General features: G+C 44.6%; 1 protein-coding gene across 1 annotated transcript in view; it reads left to right on the top strand.

Moving 5' to 3' along the window:
• LOC124775231 (solute carrier family 46 member 3-like) overlaps positions 1-12122 on the top strand; it is a 286972-nt gene that overhangs the window by 216945 nt on the left and 57905 nt on the right. Inside the window, exon 6 of the mRNA XM_047250068.1 lies at positions 1275-1616. Coding sequence (XP_047106024.1) covers positions 1275-1616 — 342 coding nt within the window. The remainder of the gene's footprint in view (positions 1-1274; positions 1617-12122) is intronic.

Genomic DNA, 12122 nt, shown 5'->3' with positions numbered 1-12122 from the left:
CATGCACGATGGAGCTCCTGCACATTTCAGTCGAAGTGTTCGTACGCTTCTCAACAACAGATTCGGTGACCGACGGATTGGTAGAGGCGGACCAATTCCATGGCCTCCATGCTCTCCTGACCTCAATCCTCTTGACTTTCATTTATGGGGGCATTTGAAAGCTCTTGTCTACGCAACCCCGGTACCAAATGTAGAGACTCTTCGTGCTCGTATTGTGGACGGCTGTGATACAATACGCCATTCTCCAGGGCTGCATCAGCGCATCAGGGATTCCATGCGACGGAGGGTGGATGCATGTATCCTCGCTAACGGAGGACATTTTGAACATTTCCTGTAATAAAGTGTTTGAAGTCACGCTGGTACGTTCTGTTGCTGTGTGTTTCCATTCCATGATTAATGTGATTTGAAGAGAAGTAATAAAATGAGCTCTAACATGGAAAGTAAGCGTTTCCGGACACATGTCCACATAACATACGAGGCCTGTTCAGAAAGTAAGCTCCGATTGATTGCCAAATTGAAACCACAGTGAACATCAGAAATGTTTTACTTGTAACAATTAGCTACACCTTTCAGCTACTTCTCTACGTAGTCGCCGTTCTGACTTAGACTTTTGTCATAGCGTTGTACCAACTTTTCAATAGCCTCATCATAGAAGGCAGCCGCCAGTGCTTTCCGCCAATTCTCCACGCTGGCCTACACCTCGTTGTCTGTGTCAAAATGTTGTCTTCAAAGACAGCGGTTCATGTGACCAGAGATGAAAGTCAGGGGGAGACAATTGCGGACTGTATTGTGGGTAATCTAACATTTCCATTTGAAAACGATGCAGGAGCATCTTCATTGCCCCTGCAGAATGCGGCTGAGAATTGTCTTGAAGAAGAAACAGCACGACAGTTATGTAATGTTAGCTGCATAGCTTCAGGCGAAATCTCTCACCAGGCCCTCGTACTTGGCGGCAGACACTATTTTCTAGACATCTTTACGCACTCACTGCGAGCTCAGAAATGAGAAGAGCGACGTGATGCTAACTGGGGTTATACTAGAGACATTGCCCAACACATCTGTGCAAAGCTTTATCGGATTTTCATAGTCGTTTCCATTTCGCGACCGATCGGAGCTTACTTTCTGAACGCCCCTCGTATTTTCTTTATTTGTGTGTGAGGAGTGTTTCCTGAAAGTTTGGCCGTACATTTTTGTAACACCCTGTTGAGTCCACTCTTGTAGGATCAGTTGCATTTCTGAGATACTGATTCAGGCTAACAGAACGCTTGTGTCAGGCGTGCTGGCGGTGGGCGTGACGAGCTACCTGGCGGACGTGACGTCGACGGAGGAGCGCACGGCGCGCATGGGCGTGCTGATGGCGTGCGTGTTCGTGGGCACGCCAGTGGGCTCGTCGCTGGCGGGCGTCAGCAACCGCGCGCTCGGCTTCCTGGGCAGCTTCGCGCTGTGCGCCGCCGTCAACCTGCTGGCGCTGGTGTACGCCGCCGTGCGGCTGCGCGAGCCGCGCGCCCTTCAGCCCGCCGCGACGGACGGGCTGCGCGGCGTGCTGCGCCTGCTCGCCAGGCCGCGCCTGCTCGTGCTCGTCGCCTCCACCTTCTTCATCATGGGGCCCATGACTGGTCAGTACAAACGTATATCTACAGGGCCGTCCATAGATATGGAATCACCCTGTACTGTATGAGATGAGAGACAAACCTGTGAGGCCATGTCACTAACGTTGCAGCCGTGTTGGAAGACGCCATCATACACTACTGGACATTAAAATTCCTACACCAAGAAGAAATGCAGATGATAAACGCGTATTCATTGGACAAATATATTATACTAGAACTGACATGTGATTACATTTTCACGCAATTTAGGTGCGTAATTCCTGTGAAATCAGTACCCAGAACAACCACCTCTGGCCGTAATAACGGCCTTGATACCCCTGGGCATTGAGTCAAACAGAGCTTGGATGGCGTGTACAGGTACAGCTGCCCATGCAGCTTCAACACGATACCACCCTTCATCAGGAGTAGTGACTGCCGTATTGTGACGAGCCAGTTGCTCGCCCACCATTGAACAGACGGTTTCAGTTGGTGAGAGATCTGGAGAATGAGCTGGCCAGGGCAGCAGTCGAACATTTTCTGTATCCAGAAAGGCCCGTACAGGACCTGCAACATGCGGTCGTGCATTATCCTGCTGAAATGTAGGGGTTCGCAGGGAGAGAGTGAAGGATAGAGCCACGGGTCGTAACACATCTCAAATGTAACGTCCACTATTGAAAATTCCGTGAATACGAACAAGGGGTGATCGAGACGTCTAAACAATGGCACCCCATACCATCACGCCGGGTGATACGCCAGTATAGCGATGACGAATACACGCTTCCAATGTGCGTTCACCGCGATGTCGCCAAATACGGATGCGACCATCATGATGCTGTAAACAGAACCTGGATTCATCCGAAAAGGCGGGCCGGTGTGGCCGTGCGGTTCTAGGCGCTTCAGTCTGGAACCGCGTGACCGCTACGGTCGCAGGTTCGAATCCTGCCTCGGGCATGGATGTGTGTGATGTCTTTAGGTTAGTTAGGTTTAAGTAGTTCTACGTTCTAGGGGACTGATGACCACAGATGTTAAGTCCCATAGTGCTCAGAGCCATTTGTACCATCATCCGAAAAAAATGACGTTTTGCCATTCGTGCACCCAATTTCGTCGTTAGGTACACCATCGCAGGCGCTCCTCTCTGTGTTGCAGCGTCAAAGGTAACCGCAGCCACGGTCTTCGACCTGATAGTCCATGCTGCTGCAAACGTCGTCTAACTGTTCGTGCAGATGGTTGTTGTCTTGCAAACGTCCCCATCTCTTGACTCAGGGATCGAGACGCGGCTGCACGATCCGTTACGGCCATGCGGATAAAATGCTGTCATCTCGACTGCTAGTGATACGAGACCGTTGGGATCCAGCACGGCGTTCCGTATTACCCTCCTGAACCCACCGATTCCATATTCTGCTAACAGTCATTGGATCTCGACCAACGCGAGCAGCAATGTCGCGATACCATAAACCGCAATCGCGATAGGCTACAATCCGACCTTTATCAAAGTCGGAAACATGATGGTACTCATTTCTCCTCCTTACACGAGGCATCACAACAACATTTCACCAGGCAACACCGGTCAGCTGCTGTTTGTGTATGAGAAATCGTTTGGAAACTTTCCTCATGTCAGCACGTTGTAGGTGTCGCCACCGGCGCCAACCTAATCATTTGCATATCACAGCATCTTCTTCCTGTCGGTTAAATTTCGCGTCTGTAGCACGTCATCTTCGTGGTGTAGTAATTTTAATGGCCAGTAGTGTAGATGCATCTCAGAATTTTCAGATGGACATACAGGGGGTCGACAAAAACATGGAAACACGAAAAACACAACACATTACCGTGCCTAATGCAGTGTAGGAAACCCGATGACATTCGAAACACCTTCCAGTCGTCTCAGAATGAATAAATACAGGTCGTGTATGACTTTTCAAGGGAATCTTACACCACATATGTAATATCTCTCTGAAGTCGGGTATTTTCCCAGTTAGAGTGAAGTATGCCATTGTTAAACCACTGCATAAAAATGGGGATACGTCTGATGTCAACAACTACCGCCCAGTCTCTCTTCTGACTGCCTTATCCAAAATTTTTGAAAAAGTAATGTATTGTACAGTAGCTTCAAACATTTGAAAAAATAAAGTTTTAACAAAATGTCAGTTTGGTTTCCAGAAAGGTTTTACAACGGAAAATGCTATATATACTTTCACTAATGAAATATTGAATGCTCTGAGTAACCGGAAGTCACCCGTTGGGATTTTTTGTGGTCTCTCAAAGGCTTTTGATTGTGTAAATCATGGAATACTTCTAGATAAGCTCAAGCACTGTGGTATGAATGGGACAGTGCTCAAATGGTTGAAATCATACCTAACTGTAAGAGTGCAGAAAGTTGAAGTAAGCAGTTCACATAATATGCAAAAAACTGGTGATTTCTCAAACTGGGGAACAATCAAGAATGGGGTGCCACAAGGTTCGGTCTTGGGTCCTCTGCTGTTCTTAATATATATTAATGACTTGCCATTCTATATTCACGAAGATGCAAAGCTGGTACTTTTGCCGATGATACAAGTATAGCTATCACACCCGACAGACAAGAATTAACTGGTGAAATTTGTAAACGATGTTTTTCAGAAAATCATTAAGTGGTTCTCTGCAAATGGGTTCTCATTAAACTTTGACAAAACACAGTATATACAGTTCCACATAGTAAATGGAATGACCCCATTAATAAATATAGACTTCGATCAGAAACCGGTAACTAAGGTAGAATATTCAAAATTTCTAGGTGTATGCATTGATGAGGGGCTGAACTGGAAAAAAGACACTGAAGATCTGCTGAAACGTTTGAGTTCGGCTACTTATGCTATTAGGTTCATTGCAAATTTTGGCGATATACATCTCAGTAAATTAGCTTACCACGCCTATTTTCATTCTCTGCTTTCGAATGGCATCATACTCTGGGGTAACTCATCAATGAGTAAAAGAGTGTCCATTGCACAAAAGCTTGTAATCAGAATAATTGCTGGAGCTCATCCAAGATCAACCTGCAGACACTTATTTAAAGAGCTAGGGATATTCACTGTAGCCTCACAATATATATGTTCACTTATGAAATTTGTTATTAACAATCCGAACGAATCAAAAGTAATAGCAGTGTACATGGCTACAACACTAGGAGAAAGGATGATCTTCACTACTCAAGGTTAAATCTAACTTTGGCTGAGAAGGGGGTAAATTATGCTGCCACAAAAGTCTTTGGTCACTTACCTAAGAGCATCAAAAGTTTGACAGATAGCCATATAGCATTTAGAGGAAAATTAAAAGAATTTCTGAATCGCAACTCCTTCTACTCATTAGATGAATTTCTGGATACAGTAAATGGGTAATTTCCCCACCCCCCACCCAAAAAAAACTTAAAAATATTAAGTGTTATGTAATATTTTTTGTAAGGTAATATCTTGGATAGACACGTTTTATTAACCTGACACGTTCCACATCATTACGAAGTGTCGTATTCGTGATCTATGGAACAACTACTAATCTAATCTAATCTCTAATCTCCACACTTTCTGAAAAGTAGTGGTAAGTTCAGGTAACGATGACAGAGATGGATAATAATCACGCACAGTTTTCTCCAACGTAGACCACAAAGCCTCAGTAACAATGAGATCTGATAACTGTCCCGGCTATGGGAGACGCGAACAATTCATCGTCGTCCTCACAAAACCAATCGCCGATTATGGGAGTTTTGCTAACAGGTGCCCTGTCGCCTTGGAACACAGTACCACTGTTGGGGAACAAACATTCCACCGTGGATTGGATCACATCAGTCAAAATGGTCACGTACAGTTTCCAGAATGAGATTTTTCACTCTGCAGCGGAGTGTGCACTGATATGAAACTTTCTGGCACATTAAAACTGTGTGTCGGACGAGACTCGATCTCGAGACTATTGTTGTCGCGGGCAAGTGCTCTACCAACTGACTTACCCAAGCACATCTACATCTAAGTGATTACTCTGCTATTCACAATAAAGTGCCTGGTAGAGGGTTCAATGAACCACCTTCATGCTGTCTCTCTACCGCTCCACTCTCGAACGGCACGCGGGAAAAACGAGCACTTAAATTTTTCCGTGCGAGCCCTGATTTCTCTTATTTAACGTGATGATCATTTCTCCCTATGTATTTGGGTGCCAACAGAATGTTTTCGTGATCGGAGGAGAAAGCTGGTGATTGAAATTTCATGAGAAGATCCCGTGAAATTTCATGAGAAGATCCCGTCGCAGCGAAAAACGCCTTTGTTTTAATGATTGCCACTCCAATTCACGTATCATGTCTGTGACACTATCTCCCCCTATTTCGCGATAATACAAAACGAGCTGCCCTTCTTTGTACTTTTTCGATGTCATCCGTCAGTCCCACCTGATGCAGTTCCCACACCGCATAACAGTACTCCAGAATAGGGCGGACAAGCGTAGTGTAAGCAGTCTTTTTGGTTGCACCTTTTAAGTGTTCTGCCAATGAATTGCAGTCTTTGGTTTGCTCTACCCACAATATTATCCATGTGATCGTTCCAATTTAGGTTATTTGTAATTGTAACGACTCACGACCCGTCCTCACAGCTTTACTTCCGCCAGTACCTCCTCTCCTACCTTCCAATAGTGCTTGGCAGCCATGTTACATTGCAGAGTAACCATAAGACCCATGGAATACGATGATATGACAGCCCAAATCATCGCCGAACCCCCGCCATGTTTCACTCTTACCACGTAAACTCGGCCAGGAATTGGAAAAAAAGTGCAACAAGATTCGTCCGACCAAATGGCTTTCTTTCAACACTTCTTAGCCCTGGTTTTATGTCTTCGGCAACACGTTTACCTGTTACGGGCATTTGCATCACTAATGAGCGGTTTTGGAATTCCAGGCTGCCCGTAGTTCCCTGCTTATGGAGCTCCCTTCACATAGTTTTGGTGCTGACAGAGTTCGCGAGTGCGACATTCAGTTCTGCAGCGACTTTTCCAACAGTCATCGTCTTATTTTTCGTCAAGGTCCTCTTGATTGAACATTTGTCACAGTCCCTCAGAACACATTTTCGTCCGCATTGTGACTTAGCGCGTGAGGCTTTCCGCATTCCCTATGTGAGGTACAAGTCTTCGATAAATTGGCTCTTGAAGAATCATACGTTTTGGCACCGTGGTTGCGTAAGAACCCACCAACAATTTGTCTACGTTGAAATTCACTGGTCTCCAGCAGAATGCTCTCACAATTACACAGAACACTGTTCTGACCAGCACTGGCATTTTTAACGTATTGAGGACATTACACAGGTACCGTTCGTCGTGAAGTGCAACAGCGCAACTTGCAAGCTTGGTTAGCATCTATATTTATGTTCAAGTTCTCCCATTGTTTCCATATTTCTATGCAACTAAACAGATACGATTTGTACGCAGGTGAAAAGACGGAAGTACCTTAGAGCTGGTAAGTTAGGACACAGGGTTTTGGAGTGTAAGCCACTGGACTTTTAGAACAACAATTTACTAACAAACGAAGTTACAAACAATTTGTCACTGAGCAAAACTTATTTTGAAAACTTTCCCGAAAGTGACTTACGGGGACTCCCTCACTGCAGCAACTACTTTTTTTAAAAAAATCAACATATACTGAATAATAAATGAACTTATGAGTTCTAGCCCGCCGGCCGTTGTGGGCGAGCGGTTCTAGGCGCTGCAGTCCGGAACCGCGCTGCTGTTACGGTCGCAGGTTCGAATCCTGCCTCTGGCATGGATGTGTGTGATGTCCTTAGGTTAGTTATGTTTAAGTAGTTCTAAGTTATAGGGGACTGACGACCTGAGATGTTAAGTCCCATAGTGCTCAGAGCCATTTGAACCATTTGAAAACAGTGGCGAGTTCCAGTTTATGTACTGCACCCTCAACTGGCCAGATCTGAAACCGATTGAACACATCTGGGATGTGATTCAACGTGGCGTCACAAATCATTGCTCCCCTCCTCGAAATTTACGTGAATTAGGTGACTTGTGTATGCATATGTGGACCCAGCTCCCTCGTATCAAGGTCTCATTGCTTCCATGCCACGATGCGTCGCCACTGTTATCCGTGCCAAAGGTTGACATACCGGCTATTATGCAGGTGGTCATAGTGTTCTGGCTGATTAGTGTACGTCTACAACTATACTCTCCAAACCACTGTGAAGTGCATGGCAGAGGGTACGTCTCATTGTAACAGTTATTGGGGCTTTTCCCGACCCATTCTGTATGGAACGAGGGAAGAATGATTGTTAAAATGCTTGCTGTAATTAATCTACTCCTCACGATCCTTACTGACACGGAGTTTTGGTATATTTCCAGTCATCATTTAAAGCCAGCTCATGAAACTTTCTAAGTAGGCTTTCATGGGATGGTTACGTCTATTTTCAAGCGTCTGACAGTTCAGTTTATTCAGCATCTCTGTGACTCTCCCCTGTATCAAACAAAGCTGTGACCATTCGTGCTGCCTTCTCTGTATACGTTCATTATCCCCTACCAGTCCTGTTTGGTACAGATCCCACACACTTTAGCAATTTCTAAGATACATCGCACGAGTGACTTATAAGCACTCTCCTTTGTAGAGTGACTGCATTTACCCAGTATTCTACTAATAAACCGAAGTCTACCACCTCCTTTACCCACGACTGAACCTATGAACGCACTCCATTTAGCATCACTACAAAGTATTAGACCTAGATATAAGCACTCTCCTTTGTAGAGTGACTGCATTTACCCAGTATTCTACTAATAAACCGAATTCTACCACCTGCTTTACCCACGACTGAACATATGAACTCATTCCATTTAGTATCACTACAAAGTATTAGACCTAGATATTTGTATGAGTTCACCGATTTCAAGTGTGACTCACTGATATTTTTAGTCACTAAGTTTTTTCGCTTTGTGAAGTCGTTTCGATGCCATTTCCTCCAATAATTTTAGAATTTTCAAAGGAATGTTACCTATCTCTATTGCCTTTTATGATCGACAGTCTTCCAAAGTTTTGTTAAACTCAGGCTTTAATATTGGATCTCATATGTCTCCCATATCCTACCATGTCACCAGACAAGTAGAGGCTTTCAATGTACTCTTCACACTTATCTGCTCTCTCCCTTGCGTGTAACTGTGGAATTTCCCCTGCACCATGAATGTTGACGCCTTTGCTTTTAATTTCACCGAAGAATGTTTTGACTTTTATACATGCTGAATCAGTGCTTCACGACGATCATTTCTTTTTCAATTTTTTTACACTCTTTATGCAACAATTTCGCCTCGAAATATCTTCCTATTTCTTCATTTCTAAGTGACGTATATGGCTGTCTTTCTGTTAGTACTTTGTTTTCACTTCCTTCATTCGTCGAACAGTTTAAGTTTTTCTTTCGTTAACCCAGGTTTCTTTGCCGTTACCTTTCTTATATCTATTTTTGTCTGTCCAGCTTCTGTGCAACGGCAGTACACATTGATGAGCCAGTACATTATGACCTCTGTCAAAAAAAAAAAAAAAAAAATGGTTCAAATGGCTCTGAGCACTATGGGACTTAACATCTGTGGTCATCAGTCCCCTAGAACTTAGAACTACTTAAACCTAACTAACCTAAGGACATCACACATATCCATGCCCGAGGCATGACCTCTGTCAACCGCGAGACTGTATGCCCCCTGGTGCCAGAAACAACTGGGTTCCCCTGATTCCGTTCACTCTAGCAACGATATGCAGTGTAAATGATGAGATCTATTAACATCAGCAACTTTGATAAAGGGCAGATTGTTTTAGCCCGACGCGCAGGAACTAGCATATCGGAAGCTGGTCCACTACTTATGTGCTACTGTTGTGAGCATTAAGGGAAAGTGATGAACTATGGTGAAACCATAAGTAGGTATTGGAGGTTTTAAACGTCCACGCATCAGTCGGAGGCTGTAAAGCTGAATAGGCGGCCATCTGTGCTAGGACTGACAACAGCTCGATGCAAACTCTTCACTGCACACTGTTGAACAGGTGGCTCGGTAGCTGAAGACCCTATGTGTTCCCAAACTGACCCAACTGTATCATAAATTACGACTGCAATCGACATGGGGTCTTCGAGACAGGGCCGTTATCAATGGAAACGTGTCCCCTGATCTAATAAATCAAGTCTCTCACAACATTTGTGGCCAAACACTCCGTCATCGAGGCAAACGACAGCTCTAACATACACTGCGGCACTGACTCGTGGTGGAGGGGACAGTATTACGCTTTGGGGATTTTCATGGTGCTTCTGTGGTAGTAATACAAGGCACCTTGATAGCTGCCAACTACGTGAACATTATTGTGGATCACCTGCTTCCCTTCATGCTTGATATCTTCCTCATCAGTGATGGCATCTTCCAACAGAACAACTATCCGTGTCACAAGGTCAGAATCATGCTGCAGTGGTTTGAGTATCATGATAGTGAACTCATGTTGATAGCATGGTCACCAAATACTTCTTATCAGAATGTGACGGAACACATCTGGAGCGCTATCAGGAGCCATCTCAGTACCCACTACTCACTGATCGGTAATTTGCGTGATTCGCTTAACATGTCTGTAGACATTTGGTGCCTCATACCTGCGGACTTGTGAAATCCATGTCACACGCAACAGCTGCTGTATTTCGTTCTAATGGTGAAACCGCACGCCATTAAACATGCGATGGTAATGTTTTCGCCCGTCAGTTGTATCGCGCATGCCCTGTCATATTTCTATCCTTTTATTTCAGATCGTGTGTTATTTTTACAAGAAACTCCATTACGACTAAATGTTCTCGATACAAAATCCGTTACACATATTGAAATCAATTCTCCTGTGCCCTTGCCGGCTGCTGTGGCGAAGCGGTTCTAGGCGCTTTAGTCCGGAACCGCGCTGCTGCTACAGTCGCAGGTTCGAATCCTGCCTCGGGCGTGTATGTGTGTGATGTCCTTAGGTTAGTTAGGTTTAAGTAGTTCTAAGTTCTAGGGGACTGATGACCACAGATGTTAAGTCCCATAGTGCTTAGAGCCATTTTGAACCTGTGCCCATATAAGTAGACATCAGGCACAAATATGATATTGCCTGGTGTGTTTACTTTTAATTTTTACCTCACTTTTTACTATGGTGATGAACTTATAATATACATCCCATGTTCATGAAAAGCTGGGTAAGATTAAATAGCTGTAACATGTAAACTAACTACGAAGAAGTGCTCCCTTGGGTTTTGATGATGCAGGGGTAGTGATCAGAAAATGGTTCAAATGGCTCTGAGCACTATGGGACTTAATATCAGAGGCCATCATTCCCCTAGAATTTAGAACTACTTAAACCTAACTAACCTAAGGACATCACACACATCCACGCCCGAGGCAGGATTCGTACCTGCGACCGTAGCGGTCGCGCGGTTCCAGACTGAAGCGCCTAGAACCGCTCGGCCACAACGTCCGGCGGTAGCGATCAACAGTTGATCTACAAGTGTGAGAGAAAAGTAATGAGACTGACAACACAGCGAGCGATCTGGCAACGCTGTGTTGTTCTACTTGTGTAGACCGATGTGTTCGTCCGTTCCAGGTGCTCAGTCAGAGTTTCAGCTCCATACAGCCATCAAGTGATTTTTGAGACCGCCATCAGTGAAGTTGAGTTTTTGCACGAAAATGGAACAGTGGAATTTAGAGCAACGTTGTGCCATCAAGTTTTATGTTAAACCTGATGAATCCGTGAGTGTGACGTTTGAAAAACTGAACATTCCTATGGGGAACATTCCTTATCATGAGCCCAAGCTTTTCCGTAACACAAATCAGTTTTGGAAGGCCGAGAACACATTGAAGATGAACCTCACTCAGGGAGACCTCCAACTTCCAAAACCAATAAAAATGCCGAACGTGTGAGTGCTCTTGTGAAATGAGACAGACTTTTAGCAGTAACACTTTCACCGTACGTCAGACTGTGATAGAAGCTTTGCACATGCGAAAAGTTTGTGTCGAAATGGTGCCGGAAAGTGTCATAACTGAACAGAAGGACAATCGAAGAAACGTGTACGTTGATCTTCTTGAGAGGATTGCCAACGACCACGAATGGTTCAGTCGTATGATCACAGATGGTACGATCCTGAGACAAAGCGGCAAAGTGAGAAGCGGCACACTGAGACATTTCCTCGAGCGACAAAAGCTCGAATGGGCTGATTAAAGATGAAAACAATGCTGATTTGCTTTTTTGACGGTAAAGGTATAGCGCGCAAAGAATCTGATGCTAAAGAACAAACTGTCAACCAAGTGCTTTACAAAGGTGTCTTCTAAAGTTTCAGGATAGTGGCGAATCGAGTGAGACGAGACACTGAAGAGAAGTGAATACTGCATCATGACAACGCCCTATGTCACACAGCCACTTCCACCACCCAACGTTTGACCTCAAAAGGAATTTCTGTCGTCCACAACCCCCCTCCCTTCCTGTTCACCTGATCTCAGGCTTTCTCACATTTTCCCAAAATTGTAAAATTTCTTAAAAGCAACCTCATTTTG

Source organism: Schistocerca piceifrons, chromosome 2 (genome assembly GCF_021461385.2).
Source record: "Schistocerca piceifrons isolate TAMUIC-IGC-003096 chromosome 2, iqSchPice1.1, whole genome shotgun sequence".
Lineage (NCBI taxonomy): Eukaryota > Metazoa > Arthropoda > Insecta > Orthoptera > Acrididae > Schistocerca > Schistocerca piceifrons.
The sequence above is the reverse complement of the archived record's forward strand: the minus strand, read 5'-3'. Positions and strand labels throughout refer to the sequence as shown.